Source organism: Plodia interpunctella, chromosome 1, assembly GCF_027563975.2.
Source record: "Plodia interpunctella isolate USDA-ARS_2022_Savannah chromosome 1, ilPloInte3.2, whole genome shotgun sequence".
Taxonomy (NCBI): domain Eukaryota; kingdom Metazoa; phylum Arthropoda; class Insecta; order Lepidoptera; family Pyralidae; genus Plodia; species Plodia interpunctella.
In genome coordinates, this window is record NC_071294.1 from 8,361,438 (window position 1) to 8,382,209 (window position 20,772).

At 34.0% G+C, this 20,772-nt stretch overlaps 2 protein-coding genes across 4 annotated transcripts; one reads left to right on the forward strand and one right to left on the reverse strand.

Annotated features, from left to right (window-relative positions):
* The first annotated feature begins 2,977 nt into the window (after positions 1-2,977).
* On the forward strand, positions 2,978-4,756 carry tilB (touch insensitive larva B). 2 transcript variants are annotated; one of them, XM_053750916.1, is made up of 2 exons: positions 2,978-4,336; positions 4,466-4,756. In XM_053750916.1, the coding sequence occupies exon 1, from the start codon at positions 3,041-3,043 to the stop codon at positions 4,334-4,336; it is 1,296 nt and encodes a 431-aa protein (XP_053606891.1). In that variant the 5' UTR covers positions 2,978-3,040; the 3' UTR covers positions 4,466-4,756. The 2 variants fall into 2 exon arrangements, with proteins under 2 accessions (XP_053606891.1, XP_053606899.1); XM_053750924.1 differs by having other exon boundaries at positions 4,472-4,756.
* Positions 4,757-5,005: 249 nt separating this feature from the next.
* Positions 5,006-19,466, reverse strand: LOC128671555 (annulin-like). 2 transcript variants are annotated; one of them, XM_053748141.2, is made up of 12 exons: positions 18,956-19,466; positions 10,772-10,996; positions 10,311-10,589; positions 10,043-10,194; positions 9,698-9,938; positions 8,630-8,790; positions 7,465-7,650; positions 7,096-7,206; positions 6,656-6,835; positions 6,117-6,317; positions 5,669-5,911; positions 5,006-5,526 (listed from the first exon to the last, which is right to left on the reverse strand). In XM_053748141.2, exons 1-12 carry the CDS (start codon positions 19,086-19,088, stop codon positions 5,335-5,337), a joined length of 2,304 nt encoding a protein of 767 aa, XP_053604116.1. In that variant the 5' UTR covers positions 19,089-19,466; the 3' UTR covers positions 5,006-5,334. The 2 variants fall into 2 exon arrangements, with proteins under 2 accessions (XP_053604116.1, XP_053604126.1); XM_053748151.2 differs by lacking the exon at positions 18,956-19,466 and adding an exon at positions 11,929-12,135.
* Between the last annotated feature and the right edge of the window lie 1,306 nt (positions 19,467-20,772).

Sequence of the window (20,772 nt, forward strand, 5' to 3'; positions counted from 1 at the left end):
TTAAATTCTAATAAATTCCGGTATACAATAGGATGTAGAGTTAAGTACATAATATTATATAGAGGCGTCACTTCAACATTTGCTTAATAGTAATGTCATGTAGTATACATAGGCCAAGTAAGTAGGTATATCATCATCATCATTTAAGAACGTCATACTTGTCGGTGGAGTTACTTCCATCTCTTTCTATCCTCAGCCGTTGTTTTGACCTGCCTGTACATATAAGTAGGTATATAAGAGTCAAATAAAACTTATTTATCTGCCGACGTACGTAGTGTTAGATTCTAGAAAGCAATTCGTTCGGACGGGCGCGCGTCATCGAGGCTGCCCTGAGGAAGCTGTCACGGGGAGCGCGAACATCTGATGAATATGTATCGGCAGGCCTTGCCGGCGCCTTGTAATTTGAGCCTTGCCGGTAATTATTTACGTGAGAATGGCCAGCGCGGCCCCGTCCCGCTGCCCGCGCTGCCGCCCGCTCTCGCCCGCACCGGAACGAATCGCTGATTGCGCGCGATACACGAGTGGATGAGATGCCGCCGCGAGATTGCCAACCACGCTCCGATGCCCAGCACCGATTCCGTTTAGACCACTTGTTATACAGAATTAGCGACAGGAACACTTTTCTTGTAAGTAACATCGGAGAGCCACCAAAAGCTTTTTTCTATACTAGCAAGCAGACCAACACATGCGGCTCACTTGAAGGAATGTCCCCACACAGCCTATCAACGCCTGTTACACCAAGGGTGTCACACGCGCGTTACCTACTTTGTGGCCTAGGATCTTTTGCCACGGTAACCTACTGTAACGGTAATTACACTGGCTCTCTCTCTCTCTCTCTCCACCATAATGGCCATGGCACGGCAGCAGAAATAGGTAAGAGTACAGAGACCCACGCGCAGAGACCTTTGTACCAAGTTCTTCCTCTGGTAAAAACTTAGCTGTCAAAATAGTTAGTCATTATTCAATTTCATGACACCACGGACAGAAAACTGGCCCGGCAGATTATGGACGCATAAAGATGCGTCGATAGCCATCCTTCTTACAATGAACCTTGACCTCGCGGGCCCAATGCGAATTTTATGGGTTTTAACGACACCAAAACAGCCGGGCGAAGGCGAAACAATGGCTCAATGATCTCAATTATTATTTCTTTTTTGTCTTGTTCTTCTCAATTATTTTCTACGACATTGTTTTGTCCCGGATTGCATCAGGTTGAGATTCCACAGAGCTTTTCCCAACAGTGTGACAACATCAATTATATAAAAATACGTACGTTTTTTATTGCTACAAAATTTAGAGGAAAGTTAATATATTCAAAGAGAATTCAATATTAGTAAACGAAGTACGCATCTAATTTATAATCCATTGAAATCTAGGACCTAAATACATATCTACTTGCTTAAATTATGAGTTTCATATTAATATTTTAAGAATGTTATATCGTGTATACCACAAAATAACACCAAATTGTTATTGCAATTTTCATGTTAATTCTGAATAGGAAAATTTGCTAAAAGTAGAATAACTGTAATACAATATCATGTTAAAATATTTTGTGTAATTTAAAAAATATTGATCGAATAACATTTTAAAAACTTGAAACAAGTTGTCTCATCATGTTAATCACGTAATTTAGCAGGAGTCGTCAAATGAACAGGCAATAGCAGTCGGTTGTGGGAAAATATTTTGCTTTTGACTTTTTGGAAACGAGACCTTGGCGTCGGAGTGATGACGGTTGTTGTGACGTGCTCCGACACTTGCGTGCAGCTTCCTCGCGTTCACTCAACGAACCGAAAACTTTGCATATGCTGACAGAATACTAATTGGAAATAAAATCTTATTTAAAGTATAGAAACAAAAAATCCCATGAACGATTTATAATACCTATTTGGGTATATGACTTATTTTGCACAGTATCTTGTAATTGCCCTATTTATAGCAAATGAACTGAAACGAAACTGTTGAAGAGCATATCAATGACATTTGACAAAAAGAAAATCAAATAAAAGTTTCCTCTCTAGTGATTCAACGCCCTCTATGGAGAGATACAAAAATAAAAAAGCTTTTGCTACACTACCTATATACAACTTGAAAATATAAGAAAATAAATTTTAGAACATAAATTAAATGGCTTAATTTTAATAATCCACTAGACCACTCGCGGCATATGACTATTTGTTTAAACAACTAATGGTAAATTGGCTGCTTTCAATAAGTGGGCACGTCGTGTAAGTCAGGTCGGTATGCGGGCCCCTGCTGCGCGGAGCCCCCTAAACACACACAGACCGCGGGGCGCCGCGCCCTGCCCTCGCCCTGCTACTAATAACACCATCTTTCCCTCTGTCATGCCTTATTTCATCCGAACGTCTCTTGTTTTTTCCCCATATTCCTTTTTTCGTCATGTGAGCCGATCTCGAATATTAACAATAAAACGATTTCTTGATGATAGTAATCCTTCATCTTCATTGTCTTTTGGCAGTTTCGTGGAATAATATATGTTGCGCTCTCGCGACTTGATATCTGAACGTCATGTTATAAATGGCGTCGTTTAAAATATTTTAATACCCTCTACATCACGGCGATATTAATTTAGTACGCATGAGTGGAGCGGAGTCGGTGCCACCGACGGAATGTTAAATGACGGATTACCGACCGCCGAGATGGAAAGATAACATGAACATCTTGTAGATTCTATCAATGCTCTTTGGTCCCAACTTCCTAATGATCAAGAATACCTTAAAATACAGTTAAACCTAATTAAAATCACAGCCTTTAAAAAAATATTACAATATACATTATCCCATCCTAAATCGATGCATTATCTCACATATTAATAAATCAAGTTCTCCAATGTTCTGTAAGCCTTCTGTAAAGCCTTTATTAAATCAATGTTCACCACGTTCACAAACGCAACGCAATGATACCATAGCAACCAAATCTGTATTCGCTTTGACAACTGTTGTCATGATTATTTTATTATTGTAGAATCAACGTTCAATGATTTTTGTGTTAATTGTTCAATCAATTTAAAAAGGTGATAATGGTGCGTATAACTGTGGAAATGGTACGAAATAAAGCTGAGCACCACGATAGGCTTCTTGGCCCTTTAGAAGAAATATCTCTACATCAAGAGAACATCGAGAAAATTGAGTTTATACAGGATTGGTGCCCTAAACTGAAAATACTTCTAATGCAAAGTAATCTTATTGCTAAAATAGAAAATCTTAATAAGTTGAAGAACTTAACCTACCTCAATTTGGCATTAAACAATATTGAAATAATAGAAAACCTAGAAAGATGTGAATCATTACAAAAATTAGATCTTACTTTGAATTTCATTGGAGAAATAGTGAGTGTGGAGAATCTTGTAGACAATTACAATTTGGAAAACTTATATCTAACTGGAAACCCTTGCACTGATTATGATAACTATAGAGATTTTGTTATTGGAACATTACCACAACTTACTTCACTCGATGGTAGAGATATTGAAAGATCTCATAGAATCAAAGCTTTGCAAAATTTAAAAATTATAAGGTCCGATATTTTATTTGAACAAGAAAATTACAGGCATCAAAGAAGAAAACAAAAATCCCGACTAGAGCGAGATATTTCTGAAAAATGGGAAAATGAGTACAAAGACATGGATCCCGACGAACGAAATAAGAAATTTTGGGCTGAAAAATGCGAACATGCTCCAGAAGTTCGTTACGAGATAGAACGAATGCGTCAATTAAAACTAAAAAGTTATGAACCCGAAAAAAAAGAAGAAAAAAGACAGTACAAGTTTTTCGCTTCCGATGGTAGACCATTTAATATAAACCAAGCAAAAATAGACTTTACATTCAACGACTCAGAACCTGATAAATATATATTAGATTTAGCTGTATACAAATATCTTGATACAAGTTTAGTAGATGTCGATGTTCAACCGAATTATGTCAGGGTTATGGTTAAAGGAAAAATATTTCAACTCCATCTGCCGGAAGAGATAGACACTACTAACTCAACGGCTCAGCGCTCGCAGATAACAGGGCACTTGTTAGTAAGCATGCCAAAAGCAAAGGCAGTAATACAAAAACCTATTACCTCTAAAATTAAAAGTATGAAGACAGCTCAATTAATCACGGATCATACGCCTAAAGACTGTGAAAATGGTACAGGGCAGTCTAAGAGAGAATATTTAGAAATAGGGCCTGCTGACAAAGTCCTTGATTTTACGAAATTAACTAAAGCAGCGGCAAAGCCTGATTACATTAATCCGAGGTTTCAACGTGGAGAAAAAATGCCTTCCCCGGATTTTGTTGATAATCCGGAAGTTCCTGATCTTATTTAAGTTAGTAAAGTTCTTTCATCATCTTTCACTGGTAGCTATTTAATTTTAATGGTAGGTATATTGCTTGTGTCTCAATTTTGTCAATGTCTTAATTTAATTTTAAAACATTGTACTTTTTCTGTTGACTAGGTATAGATTAGATACATAACATGACTTTCCATGCTTCACAAAGTCACCTACTTAAATCTCCAGAAATAATTAATACGCTTTAAACGTACTGGAAACAGGAGCAAAAATATCCACTGGGCCGGAAAATGTAATTTAATGTCAATGTCAAATGAAGTGTCCTTATGCTGTGATTGTGAGGCTAAAGCTTTGTTTTCAGTTTCATTCGTATTTTAATTAAACATTTTATGTTTTGATTATAAAATCATTATAATTTAAATTATACCTTTTTAATAAAATTTAGTTTAGGTTTTATTTGTCTGTCTGTTATTGTATATTTCTAAGTGCGTCACACTACTAGATAGATAGATTTACTTACATTTTCCTAAAAGAAAAGCTTCACTCAGTGAATATGATTTTTTTTTACTTAGACCAGTTCTTCGAGAGATATGATCAAATAAACAAACTCTTCAAATTTATTAAAATAAATAGATTGTTTAGATTTTAGATTTTTGCTTAGGGTCAAGAGGTAAATAATTTGTTGAAGAAATAAATGAGTTGTTGTTCTTTGGAAGATTATAATTTAAATAATTATGTATGTACTTGTTATATGCTAAAATTCTTTAACACTTTATGAACTAATATTATTATCTTACATATTTATAATTTGTTCAGCTTAATTATCGTACACTTTAAAAGCTACTCGTAAAATTTAAAATCATATAGGTACTGCGTAAAATATAATGGCATTTTACCAAGTAGGTACCGTCATATTTCTTTGACATTTTATTTTTAAAAGCATACACCGCCATATAGTTAAATGTGGTCATTGAGTTTCACAAATTTTACCTTTGTCTACCCCATAAGGGATAAAGACTTGACGTACATATTTTTTAAATCTGTCGAGTTTCGTTAGTCTCTACGGCATATCCATTCGTTTCTGACGGCATAGCGACTATGAGAGACAGGAACCCGTCTACATCCTTCATCTCTTTGGAGCTGAACTTGGCGGAGATCTGGTGGCGTCCGGCCCAGGGAGGTGTCAGCTTGAACTGGGCAGTTGCGAAGGCTCCTGGTGCTACATTCTAAAAACAAAATAAAAATTTACTTATGACAGCTGGTGATAGCCTAATCGTTTTTAGGTATTATTACAGTAACTGGTCTACTATTATCGATTGTTCTAATAATGGTGCTAGATTTTATTCAACTAGTAAAGTATTTTCTTACCTCATCTAATTCAATTTTAAGTTGTTTGTCCAAACCAGGCCCTTGAATGTAGAATTTTCCGTTTTTCAATGGTATAGGCAGAGGATTTTCAACTTTCACAGTTACTGTAAACTCTTTCTTCGAGATTGGCTTTCCATCGATCACTATTTTTATGTCCGGGTTCCGTACTCGGAAGTCATCTTGTGCGAAATAGTCGAAGTTTCTGTCGACGATAGACGCTAGGCAAGCAATGTTGAAGGAAGCCTGAAAATAATTATTTCATAAAGATGCCATGCTGTTACAAATGTGATACGATTAGATTTCTTAGGATATATCAATAAACAGGTAACGTAAGTTTTGACGTACTTGGTATTTTATAAATAAAATAAAATTGTCAGAATTGGATTCGGTCAACATGAGCCTCTTCGTAAATATTTTACTTATTTTTTATTTTGATTGCAGTTATTACCTGATCAACTAATTTTGTGTAATAGTCGTTAAAGGTCACAAGCATCTTGACTTCCTCCTTGGCCGCTGGTCCAACATTGAGGTCAAACTCGTATCTCTTGACACCGTCTCCCGTAACTCCAGTGTAGGTGACAGTGTCTACCCGCAGCGTCCCTTTGACTTGATGCGATTCTTCTGGAGACCGATTTTTTATGTGCAAAATCTAAAATAAAGCAATATAATATAAAATAACAAGTAACATAACAGATGTAAGTGACTAAGTTATCGATCGGAATGACTGCTGAATGAATGAATGAATGAATACAATTTTAGTGAGCATGGAGAAAATAAAGAAGAAAATACTCAATATCAACTTGGAACAAATAATCCATTTAGGTACATACCGCTGTTATATAATTGGGAATTTGTTAATATTTTCAATGCTATCGACTTTTGTGCCAACTTTTCACTTTATAATGCAACCATAGCTATAAAATAATGTTATCTGCAGGTATTGAAATACTACCGCTCCAACATATATGGTAACTAAGCAATACTTACAACATTGAAGTCCTGACCGATCTTAATATCATCCCTCAGTTCAAAGTCGAATATAATGTCGTTGAAAGCATCGTTAAGGTAGTACCTAGCGAAAATACTTTGTGACTTCCGCAACGCTTTTTCCATCGTCTGCCTTTCTTCCCATGTCCTTTCAGGATATTTGTACAAATTTGTTATATCCTAAAAAATATTTCAATGTTTCATTATTTTAGCTGTACGAGGTAAGTATAAGAAATATTTCATATAGAATATCTACTTCATATATGCATTTTGCCATAGCGTCGGTAAGTATATATTCATTAAGGGTTCTATCATCCGTTTTTAGAAAGCGTTCAAGCCCGCGCCTAATTGTGATTAATCTTTATATATTTTATGTACTTTAGCTTTTGCTAACAAAAACTTAACAGGCGCAAGCTAATTTTAGTGAATAAGTAGTGTACCTCTCTATCCATCCTCCCGATCGATTTTGTCGATATATTCTGTCCAATGGAAATTGTGTCTCGTGCCAATAATTTCAATGGTTGAATTTCTCCTGAATATTTCCATAAAATCTGAAATTAGTCATCAAAAATATGAATTTCGATACACCTATTGATTCCGGATCTAAGCAACATGCCCCAACCCAACACACATATGACCAACAAAAAAAAGAATCACTTCATAAGCCGTTGTTTATTACAATGAAAGAAAATCGTCATTTTTTTATAGTTCAATTTCAACGGTAGGTAATTTGCATGCAAGTTGAATACTTGGAAAGGCGTTGACTCATATAGATAAGATTATTAATAGTAGGTAGCTTATTAACCTACCTTATCAGCGTTGACCTGCGCGAATACGTAGCCGGCGTCGTAGGGTCTCTGGAGCTCGCCGTCCCGGACGGCTCGGAGCGACGCGGGCCCGCATCGGAACATGTCTTCGGAGGTCTCCTGGGGGGTCGCGTCGATGGCCTGCCAGCCACCATAGTCCGAACCCAGGTCTGGACGCTCCATCCACACCTTTAATTACATTACTCTTTACAGCCACCGCAAAGAAAATGGCCTAGGATGAACCCATTTACAGGATCAGTTTAAAGTAGAAACATGATTATGTACTTCTTATTTTTTAAGGTTATTGATGTTTGATTACGATGTTTTTATCTTTCTTTTCATTGCTTGTATATATTATGTTGTAAAGTTTTATTAAAATAAAATTGAAAAACATTTGATATCTCAGGTCAGATTATAGTATCTATAGGTACCTACAACTGAGTGTTAACAGTTTAAGATTATTACCAAATCGCCAACAGTTGGTCGGAACTAATACGAAATAGTACCTAGACCTGAGTTATTCTGAGCATTTGATAGCAGTTACTTTCAATTTTGCGTATAGCTTATGACTAAGGCATTCTATTCATAGCGTAGGCCTGCCAGCTAATCCACAACAATATTAATTTAATAAAACGTGTGCAATGCAACGTTAAAACATGAAATGTGAGCGTAAACATACCAAATTCCTAGGAGTAAAACAAACAAAATGTGCGAAATTTTACAAACTGGCCTTGGCTGACATTGTCATGTAACATGATGCAGGCGCTGAACTATTTGTGTTTAACAAGTGGTTCTAAACTGGCATCCTAACTTATTAAAATTTAGATCTTATTCGCGAGTAAAAATATAGCGCATCTCTACGTAAAAACTTTCTATCAACAATCTATAATAAGCTCGCGAGGTCTACAGCCCACAGAACCACTAGTAAAATATTGTAGCAGGCAATTTTTTTTACTTGTGTGGAAGGACTTATTTATTTATTTTATTTAATCATCATAAAATTAAAGCATTATATTATACAAAAGTGTGGAATATTAAAAAAATAAGTACTTACCTATACTACAATTAATTACAACCAAAAACCTCATAACTTTACTAATGTATACAATGAGTTCACTAGAATCTCCTGGCCAGACTCCTGGTGGATAAAATCTGCTTTTCAAGTCACCTCATTCCAAACGTGGTAGTTCCACACGGAGTCTCTGGTGAACTCCTCAAGGGTGTTGCCCTCGTTGTCCTTGATGATGTCTATGGTCAGGCTGCCCTGGCTGTCGTGAGCTGCATCGAACCCTGTCACCGGCCTGCAAGGGATACCCAGCGATCTGCAAACTAACGACGAAAATGAATACTAGAAACACTTTTGGAGACTTGTAAGTTTGGAGATTTTTCTGCTCAGCTCGTAAGTTCTTCGGCGTCCTTAATTAACAGAATATTGACACACTTATCGGCCTTAACCTTATCAAGCCCTTCTTGAAACATAATCAACATAATAATTATTCTCCTGACAAGTCAGGGCATTTATACCTTAATTCGGTTTAGGGTCGGGTTTCGTATTTTACTTTTTACTTATTTCAGAAGTAAATTTAGTTTTACCTTCATATAATGTGAAGAATACGCAATTTATATGCATTGGTAAAGTAATACTATAACTTTGCTTAATTACAAATGTTGATAGATGATAGATATCAAATGATTCGTTCTACATACTATAACAAGCCTACGCCTACAGGGAGTGACATCATTGTAAGAACATGGTAACTTGTGATGGTTATAACTTACCATATTTAAATAATAAACTGGAAAAGTTAATCTGTTTGAATATTATATTTAAATTTGTGCCTTGTATATCACATTTATTATAAATAAATAATAGATATAAATGCCTTATAATTTCAACAAGACTTATTTCAGAAGTAAATTTAGAGCTAAGTAAGTTGATTTTTTAGTTCTCTGCCACTTGATAGCCTTGACCAAGAAAGCATACAACCACACAACTTATAATCTGGAATGATCTAGTCTACATTGATTTACCTCAACTAGTCATAAATATCGAACAGTTCGAACGCTATGTAATAAAATTAGTAAAATATTGTAGAACCACCATTATTTCGTCAGCTAGCTTCGAATACTAAAAATAGAAATTACAAACTCCAATGGTATCTTTCCTTGAGATAGCTTCGATATATATTCGTATGACAAATTTATTTTGCTACATAACATTTATGAAAATACTAACCTGTTGTTAATACGCCAGCATAAACCCAACACTGGGCATATTTCACTGGTTTCTTTTTTTCATAATACTTCTGTAATATCATCAGCGATCCCACCCACTTTAGTGGATGAGTTCCTCCACTATAATCGCTGAGATCCTTCGCCCAATTCCCGAATAAGACTCCGTTGTCATCTTGTACATTTACAGCTGCCGACAATGCTCGGACTGTTCTGATAGGATCGCTTCTGGCACGCCCTTTTACCTGAAATATTTTCATTTATAATTAACCCATGAATTTCGTCTTATTTAAATATTGTAAGTAATCAATTAATGATCACTATTTGTCAAATTAAAACAAAGACATACTTTCCCGATCTCCCTGACTAGATATAGAGAACACTCTAAAATATCTTTCTCATACTGAGCGTAATTCCATGGAGTAGGTTTGATGCGATTGTAAACACCTCTGAACATTAGTCCACCGTCTTCTTGAACATACTCCTCGCGGTGACTATGACCTAAAATAATTCACTGAATTAGTTTTACTTTGATTTTATTTTCTTTTTACTAATTGAAACCACAAGAAAATGTCCATCGTCAAGAACATAAGTTGAATCATGGGAAGATTTATTACCTGGCATATACACGCTGTCATTTAGGCACCAAGGGTTAAATAATATGTATATTGGCTGTGGATGGGTGTAGCTTAGTGACCCCCCATCAGTTAGCCTCGTGTCTATATCGAGCCGCCAGGCAGCGACGATGCAGTCAGCTGCCGGCGTCACTGCCACCATCAGGTGAGAATCCATTTGTCCTTCGTAAATCGCTGTCCACGCTCCCAACGTCTCTGATCCCTTCTCCAGCAAAGGTACAGCTGCTGACGTATCATCTGAAGGCCCACGCTTCTCTACGTCTGTAGAAAAATATTTAATGTAACGGGTCAATAAGACGCAAAAGTTTGTTTTACGATACAAAGATCTCAGAACATTTAAAATGAGGTAACTCCCATGCCTACTAGGCATAGAAGGCATATGAAATCATATATGCCTAAAATAGATTATATGGATTATCAAGATATAGCATTGACCTTCGTACCTGCTACGTAGAAAATGAAGGAGACTGCATCTCTGTCGGCATCGTATGGCCTGTTTAGTAGAAGATCCAATTTGAATGCCTGCCCTCGTCGGACGACCAGACATCTGTCGACACTTCTTGTCATCAGGTTGAACTTGCTTGTGTGATGGTTGTCGCCGTTGGTGTCGTTGCAAAAATCAATGCCTTGGACGGCGAGGACGCCTTTTCTTGTCCCATCGATAACATCTAAACAAACAGAGATACATTAAAATATCAGATAAATGTACTATGCAAGGTTTTTGTAGGCGGATTGTATACTTAAGTACTTATTTTATAGTTATTACCTTAGAGCAAACATAGGCAAGCTGTGCATATATTTTTCACTGGAATCGGTTTGTTTTTTGTTAATCTATGACTAGAATGTGTTTGTGATGTACTATAGGTATAGTTAATATAGTTAAAATTGGGCCTAGCGTTTTTAACTATATACTTCATATATAAAAGAAATATTACTTAATTACGACAGGGCTAGGTCGCTGGAATTAAGGTCAGATTTATAACTTGACAAAAAATAATCATTATTGTTAATTAATTTTGTAATATTTTGTACGGAATGAAAACAATTGGAACTGGTGAACTGGTTGATATTCGCCTTGGATATAAGAGTGCTAATCAATCCATTCATTGAAAACCACGGAATGTTCGTCATCGCTCAATATTTTTGCAGCTCTCTAGTTTGGACGCCAGCCAAATTATTATAGTTACCTACTTTGAATTAAAACTTTAAATACTTTTATTATCTTATACCAAGACTGTACTTTGGATAATATTTAGGTACAGATCACACAATTGATCACTCATATTTAATTCAAAAATATTATGTAGTTTTATAATTTTTATCAATGAAATGTAAATAATATTCCCTTTCAATAATTTTATTGAAAAGGAAATAATATTTTAATTACCAAAAACTATACCAAGTGTACTTATACAATAAAATGCATTAGGTATTGAAATCGCAAATGTCATAGAAACTAATTAATTTTTAAATAAATCTCATCTAACATTTAAAAATTTAAATAAATCAAGGTTAATATTTCTCAATATAGCTTATTTATAAGTATAATAATATAAAATTGAAAACTTTCATAAAATTATTTGTTTCTTAATATAAATACCTGGCTGAAAAGGTACAATGATATACTTGTGGCGCCTTCCAAAATAATGCCTCCATAAATTTTTTATATACTCCATTTTAAAGCTAAATTAATTGTCAATTCTAAAACACGAGATCACTTGCTCACAATCATCCCGCGAAACACATTCGATCCCAGTCGGTTACAGTTAGAGACGTGTGTTCTTCTTGCATGCCGTCAACAAGTGTGGTCTCCTACCCCGGCAACCAGGCTGTACCAGCGATGATGTCACTGAGTCAACTAGACGAAAAACTACATCCCGTTACCAAGAAACATTTATATGTCCATTGACAAAACCAAGGTTGGTCCATATTAGTCATACATATAACTCGTATCTATCAATCAATGGTAAAAAGTTATAGACACATCTGAGAAAATAGATTATTACGTCACGTCAAAATTTTGTCTTATTAGAAGAACATTGATTCTGTAGAACAGAGTGAGACAAAGGTGTTGAAAGAGTAAACATTATATCAATATAAGGTTTATTTATGTTATAGAAAAATAAATTTATTAAAATATAGATAAATTATGGTAATCTTTGGAATGACGATATCTTGATTGGACTTTAACACTGGACTGGATTGGACTACTGTAGCGACTTATTATAGTGGTACTTAATTTATATATCTACCAAAATTACGTTATGTATTTTTTCCGTCATTATTTCTAGATTCAGTTGTATTTCAAGGAACATTTTATGAACAAAAAGTTTCAAATCTCAATTAAGCAGCAATGCTGAATAAAAATAATTAAAAATGGGTTAAATTACGACATTAAAATGCTGGATATCAGTGGGTGTACTCGTCATAACAACAGCGTGATATCTATTTAACTCCTCAATTAACACCATTTAACCTTACGTTCTTTATAGATTCTATCAAATTACTGCTCAATAACACTACCTATCCAGCTATATTTATAGGTTTTAGGATCTCTGAACTTAAAATATTCAAAATAAGTTCAATTCAAGGAGATACTTGTGATTTAAAGCAGTTAAAGCTAACCCTCATCTTCGTTCTAAATAATTAAACGTAAAAAATGTGTTTTATCATAAGACAACGTCAAAAATCTTATTTGGCTTTAATTACTTATGTAGGAAGACACTGACAATGCCTTATATGTTATTAGATAATAAACGTTTAATTTTCCCACACAATCTAGAGACGGCTAAAGCGTGGGCTAGCGCCTACAAATGTTAACATCGCCATCGCTGCATCAATAATATATTTTAATGAATGATTTTATCTGAGACTATTGCGTACCCACTAGAAACAATAGTGACTAATTGCAATGCACATGATATTAAAAAATGTATTTTTTATTTACAACAACAAGAAACAATATCGAAACAGTTGAAAACAGTTTAAAGTACTCGACTTAAGTTTTTCTTTTTTTCTTAAAATTATTTATTTTAAAGTGCAATTATTTGTACTGCAACTGAAAGAAGTAGAAATAGAATTGTCTTTTTTCTAGATATAATATCATATTTGGTACAAATACTTTGCTAATAAAATAATTCCTTGCTAATACATTTGCTACAATATAATTCATGTTTTTCCTTAGCATATAAAACAATCATCAAAGTTATCATTGTCACGGGAAGTTTCGAAACTCACGCTTACCTATATTAATATTCCATTCGTATTCGTACCTATTCAATTTCAAAGTAGTCTCTGTGGACCGCTGCTTTCCACGCGTCGATGATGACATTAATTAGCTGTTACCAAAGATAAAGTTACTATTTATCTATTGTTTTTATTTTGAAACGGTGTGGTGGCCCTCTGGTTACGATGCCCGCCTGCGAGCCCAATAATTCCAGGTTCAAATCCTACATGTGCCACGTGAGTTTATATACCAATCATGTAGAAATATAATCTACTTCGGAATTCTTCAGAAAAAAATAGCGATCTATTAAACGCGCGCTACGGCACCCACGTACTGAGTACTTAGTCAAAGTGTGCGTTACACCTTACTTAGGCTTTCTTACTAAGTACAAACCAAACAATTCAACAAACGGCTAAATTATTACTACCAATCATTGACCACTACATGAAGAATATAAGACATATCGAGTAAATATGACCAACTCACGACATCGAATGATAATAATTGAATAGATAGGTTTTGTGATAACTAGTAAACTATTGTTGTATTTTTTGTGCAATGAAAAAACTATACATATACATTTCAAATAGAACATACTTTTTAAAGTAACTATGTTTATATTCTATTTCCAAACACTCAAGTATCTTAATAGTTTACCGCTTGATTCTTTAATATTGAATTATTTCTACATGATCATCGTTAATCAAATTTTACCCTACATGTCGCATACATGCGTTTTTAGATATTTACAACGAAAACTTCGTGTTCAAAGAGACGATGTAAAAGTCAATAGGCAGTCATAATAATGATAACGATATGATAAGTACCTACCTTCTCCGTATTTCAAACTACATGTATGCAAAATTTCAAGAAGATTGGTTGAGTAGATTTAGCGTGAAGAATTAACAAACTTACTTTCACATTTATAGGTAATATTAGTTGGGATTAGGTATATCGATTCAAAGGTTACGCTACTACTACGGTTACTGCCTGCCAAAAACATTACTATACTTACCACAGTGTTAGAAATTTGGTCTTAACACTGTAACTACACTCTAAGAAGTTACACAAATGATGAAGTCACTATTTATTTATTGTTCTACAATGCGGAACACGCGGTCAATGCCAGCACAGACCATCAGCTGAGAGCCGGAGGCTGGACGTCTCGTTCACCTTGACGACTGAGTGACAACACCTCATGCACTAATCCTCCATATTGGCCTTTAAAGAATAGAAAAATTTACTCGCCCCTATTTTGGTTGTATATTGGTTTAATGTGTGTAAATGATATAATAAAAAATAAATAAAAATCTCCGCGATTTTGCAATTGAAATCTCAGTTCAAAAATACAAGGGAACCTTTGAAGAAAATAAATTGACCTTATTTTTTATAGTAAATCTGCAATATGGAAATCTCAAATAATAATTAATAATTTTAGAAGCTTTTCAGATTTTTGTCAGTGTTGTATAAAATACAATTTGCAATATTTTTCATGAATGAAATAAATAATATTATACCGTACCATATTCAAATTAAGTGGTTTTTATATTTTACTAGCGGCCCGTCCCGACTTCGCTCGGGTAAAAACACAATAAATTATACACCTCTAGTTCCTCAGGAATCACACTATCTATTGGTGAAATCCGCATGAAAATCCGTGCAATAGTTTTTGTGTTTATCGCGAACAGATAGACAGACGCGGCAGAAGACTTTGTTTTACAATATGTAAGGATGTATGTAGGCGTAATTTTCGATGTAGATATTTACAGTAAATAAAAAAGAAAATAGTTTTATGTAATTGTCGGTCAATTAATTGACCTATTAACACTATTTTAAACAAATGAGTTTTTTTTGTTATAAAGCAGTACTGATCTATCACAATATATTACGGTAATATAGTTGGTATTAAAAAATAATTACCTAACATGAGGTTGATGATTCTAAGGAGCTCACGGTAAAAAGATTAAATAACATTAAAAACTTTAATTTTGATTCTTCATTATTGGTATGTACTGTTAGTATGTACTTATTGGTGTGGTAACATATCATACAGTTTTCGATAATAAAAATACAAATATAGAATCAACCTTAATATTTATGTGTCATCCTCATCCCACAAATACTAATTTTGATTATAAAAATTGAGAGTTGCCGTTACTTAAAAATTCATTTTTTTATTACTTACTCATAGGAAATAGATATGTTTATCTACTTCCTATGAATAAAAATCGAGCCAGAGGAAAAATGATGCATAATGCAAAGTGGTTTGGTTTGCAAATTACAATAAAACATTGGTACCTAGTTAGGAAATAGTGTTTAAAAATTATTTTATATGATAGTATTCAAATGACTTGGAAATGAGACAGACAGGGTTTATTTTTAATCCCAGACCACAGAATGAGGGGGCTATACTCGTAACTTTAACGTGCCTGTGTATGTCTATGCAGCAGCCAAAGGGATGGATTTTGATTTATTTATTTTTTATTTGAAAGAGATTTTAATCGAGAGTCTTAGCTATGTTTGGAAAATGTGTGTTCAGCCGTTTGGTCAGCAGATGAGAGGATGCCAGGAACATCGGAGTCGGGGGTTTCTCACATTTTCAATTTAATCTATATATAAAAGAATAAGCCTTTTTTTACTAATCAACGCCCAGCCTAAACCATAAAAGCTAGCTATAAACACGAAATTTTGGCAGTACTTTTAGGTTATTACGTAGTGCTCAGATAAAAAAGGAATTTTCAAAATTCGACCCTAAAGAGGTAAAAATTAGGGGTAAAAGTTGTATGAAAAATAACGACAATCTTTACTGATCTACTTGAAACTTGGCACAAATGCTATGCAACAAAAATAATGAAACAGTGTTTCAGGATTTTTTAAAATTTGTCCTTTTGGGTAGTTAAATAAGGGTGAAAAGAAATAATGAATAATCCCATTCAAAATTTCGTCAACTAAAGATATGAGTAGAACACTGAATTCACGTTGTTACTGTTGATGGTTCGAATCCTGAACGTCAATTATTTTAAATTAAATCTGATTATCTATAGGGTGATTTCTGTGAAAGTTTTATTATGGTTTTACCCGAAGCTGGGACGGGCTGCTAGTTTAATATAAGTACCTAAGCATAATACGGACCTTACGAATACTATCGCTACGCTCGTCGCTAGGCGCTGAGCTCTACTTTATAATGACACCCAACGTGGGGCAACGTGGGTTGGAGCTCTACTTTATGTGTACAAAATATGTTTACTTTCGAGCCAAGGATAATAAACCTATTTATTAATTTTATAAGTATTATGGAGAATTATGAAACGCTTTCTTAAGAGATCGTCTATTCGTAATTAACTTAGAAAGAGTACCTACTGATGTTTCTAAAGGTTAGGGGACTATCTTAGGCATTGTACTTGGTATTTTCAAAAACCGCAGACTGAAGTTGTCGCGAAAATATTCCTTTTCTCACACATTTAAGAGCATTCTCGAACACCATTGTGTTATGAAAAATCCACCTGCGTCTGCGTCGCGTCGTCGTCGGTCGGAATTGATGGGTTTTATTTTTAAACAAAACTTCTAAAAGATGATGGAGTATAAATCTCCGGTTTATTTTTATTTCTTTTAATGCAGCTTTGACCTACTTTCAGATAAAACTCTCTGATTTGAAAGTTCCACTCGAGTCGTTTCATTACCTTGTCTCGTTTCTATTGAGTTTGATTATATAGTATACGATCAAACTTAATAGAAACGAGATTATTGAATATAGTATAATTACTTTAAATCAGAATCCTGCAGTCGTTTCCGTTATTGTTTATACATAAACATTTTTAAGAAACTTTAAATAGTAATGCATTCTGTCCGAAATAAAGATTTATACTATAAACACACATTTTTTTAATACTACAATTTGGTCTCTACCATATAGTAGTATTTTTTGAAGCTTTTACAATATATAGCTTTACAGAGAATCTATGTATGTGTACCTACGTAAAAAGTTTAAATAAAACTCTTCTAGGAAATATCTCAACAAAAACAAACAAATTCCACTTCAAATAGCCCGTGTGACATTGATCGTACCTCCATTGTAATAAAATTGAAATTAATTCAGTAGGTATATTATTAAGTATGTATGCAAATTATTTGCATTTTATTTTTGAGTATCTACCTTTATGGGGAAATTCCTCTGTGATAAGCAAAGCTGCTATGTTTAGTGTGAAGTCTATTACTAGTTCCAAGCCACTGGACAAGGATCTGAATGTGTAACTTTACCGAGTATCTACATACATTAACTGTGTATACAGGTATAATCACATCCAACTTACTTTAAGTTTAGCATTGAATTGCCCAGCAAATAGGCACAGTAGAAGGAATCCGACAAATACTTAGTTAATATAAAGAATAAGTACCTACCACATTGTTTATTATTTACCACATTATTTATTATTTCTAACTTTTAAGCCATGGCTATAAAAAATTCTACTAATATTATAAATACGAAAGTTTGTGAGAAATTGATTCGTTATTTTATGTATGTATATAAGTATGTATGTTTTTACTCTTTCACGCAAAATCTACTAAACAAAAACAGATTGTTATGAAATTTGGTACACGGGTAGAATATAACCTGGAATAACGCATAGGGTAGGTACTTTTTATCCCGAAATTCGCAGTGGCGGCTAGTATTTAATAATTTAACTCAGGATAGAGATATCAAATCTATAACTAGTGTTAAATTATTGAAACGCATACTTTTCATTGGGCTTGTTAAAAAATATTTTTATTGAGAGTAGGTACCTACATGTAAAGTCTAAATTAATTATAAATATACTATATATACATACCTGATTAATACCGATGGCATTGATATCATTCTAAAAACTGACATTGCATCATAATGATTACTGTTAATTTAATTTCGACATTTTGTATATTTTTTATTTTATATATGTACCTACATAATCTAATTTGACAAATGTGTTTTGCCTGTTGCATAACGTTGCATGTCAGAAATGACTAACATTAACATGTGATATTTGCCTACCATAATATTACAAATATTATCTATAGACCTAATTAAAGAAATTGATTCGTTATTTTATGTGAGGTATTTATAGACGTTTAGTTCTTATACAGTTCTGAATTAATAATGTATGTAAATTAAATATAATTCAAGACGAGTTGAAGTACCAAATGTAAACGAACACATATTTTTTAAATAGGTATATTTTTTTTAAATATTACTGTACTTTACTATCATACTTAGTTCTTTAAACACGAATTGTTGCAGAAGCTCGCCTAATCCGCTAAGTAAATTTTGGGTACATTTCGTTAAAAATGTATATTTCCATTTTCCAAGATTATTAATCTTAAACATCATCTAGTACAAGAGCTTAGAGATATATATAGCATTTACCATTCGAGGAGTCCAGTCGAGGAGGCCTAGGCAGGTCCCTAAGGTCGTAAGAGTCGCTCCTCAGGCCCTTGCAGCAGGCGCACCGATAGCAACACCCTGCGGCTGACGCTAGCTTACTCTTTACCGCACCCATACTCAACAGTCAACACTGACACAAAACTCATAAATCCAGCGGATACTCCACTATTCAGTTTGCGGATCACTTAGCACTATTATCACACACACAAATTAAAAAAAAAAGACCACGATTAGATCATATCTGATTCTGGGTCGAATGTAACTAATTATAATATTTGAACAGTTTGAGACAATGTCAATAAATCAATGAGATACCTACAGACTCTTTTTTACACTCTAAATTTTAATATTTAAATATAAATAATCAAAGTTATCTATTATTTTTTGTACGCAAAGTGATCCACATCGGTAAGCTGCGCGTGCGCGCGTGGCCGCGAGATCAAATGGTATGACGGGATTCTGAGCACCTTCGATCGCTTTACTTGAAGTATGTGACCTGTTATCAGAAGGTCGCAGCTTCGGCCATTCAGAGGTAATCTCACGGTTTACTATTACGTGTGTTATGTGTAGTGATGTGATACAATCCGAGATGAAAGAAACTATATTTATTTATGTAAAAGATTTCACATAAAACCTAGATAATTTTAAATAATTGATTTATTGACAATTTGTAAAAATAATTCAATCAAAAATATTTCTCCACTTTGAAAATTTTCGGAAAAATAAAAGAATTTTTACAACGCTTTGGAAAATTTTCCGAAAATTACCCATAACTAAAAAGCAGCCTACTATTTAAATTAGTCACACATCTTGTCTTTATGACTCAATCGTGACCCAATTTCTGTGAACTTTGTTAGGGATTCGAAACCATAGTGACGATAAAATGCACTGTTGTTAATGAAATGAAATTATTAATGAAAAATATGATTTCATCGGTTCCAATGAAAATAAATTCATAACGAACACAATACATCCAGAACAATAAAGAAGAAAGAATATGTACAAACTTTTGCCCATGATAGAAATGGAATTCAAGTCCGTCAACTAGCAGACGGATCTCATCATCATCGTCATGACCACTAGGTTGAACTTTATAAGTAGTAAATCACCCGTTTATTGCAGAACGGTTTATCAAGTGATAGAAGATTCGTGTATACAGTATACACTCAGTGGGTAAACACATGATTATGTTAATTTACTACGAATGATATCATCACGTACGTTATTTACTCCGAATATTAGTTAGCAGTGTAGCTAAAGTTTCTCCCCTCATTGAATGGTCAATTCAAGGAAAACATTGTCACATAAGTATTCATCATCACGTTTATTGACGCTGGTCTTATATATCAAGCTAGAATATACCAAGCTACGTAAATTATTTTACCTACTCATTCCTAGGATTACAACTTTTGACTAAGTATATGACATTGCTTGCGCAACTAATATGACATCATTGTTAAATATAATTTATCGTTGCTACACTAGTAGGTTTTATTAATATCTACAACTCCCATAAACTCGCCAATAATATTAGGAAAGTTTATGTTCTATTAAATAGATAATCGTCCACATTTTTATCTATACAAATATAGTCTGGAACATCGATGGTTTTTTCTTGGCAGAAAATCACGTAACTTTAGATTAATATACACAGTTGGCTAAAATGTAGTAATGCTACTAGCCTCATTAGATGATGGCTTGAGCAAAGCACGGCCGGAGCACGTTCTGGGTTGGCTGTTCGGAATTCTATTTCTGTTTATGTACACTACTAAGTACTTCACAAGAGTAGGTCACACCAT

Bases quoted from the DNA above. Each gene is read 5' to 3' on its own strand.
- LOC128671555 (XM_053748141.2), bottom strand. From the start codon at position 19,088: ATGGGTGCGGTAAAGAGTAAGCTAGCGTCAGCCGCAGGGTGTTGCTAT. The intron at 10,590-10,771 runs GTACGAAGGTCA...ATTTTTCTACAG, and splicing joins CTTCATTTTCTACGTAGCAG to ACGTAGAGAAGCGTGGGCCT. The intron at 7,207-7,464 runs GTAGGTTAATAA...GACTAATTTCAG, and splicing joins CGCAGGTCAACGCTGATAAG to ATTTTATGGAAATATTCAGG.
- tilB (XM_053750916.1), top strand. From the start codon at position 3,041: ATGGTGCGTATAACTGTGGAAATGGTACGAAATAAAGCTGAGCACCAC.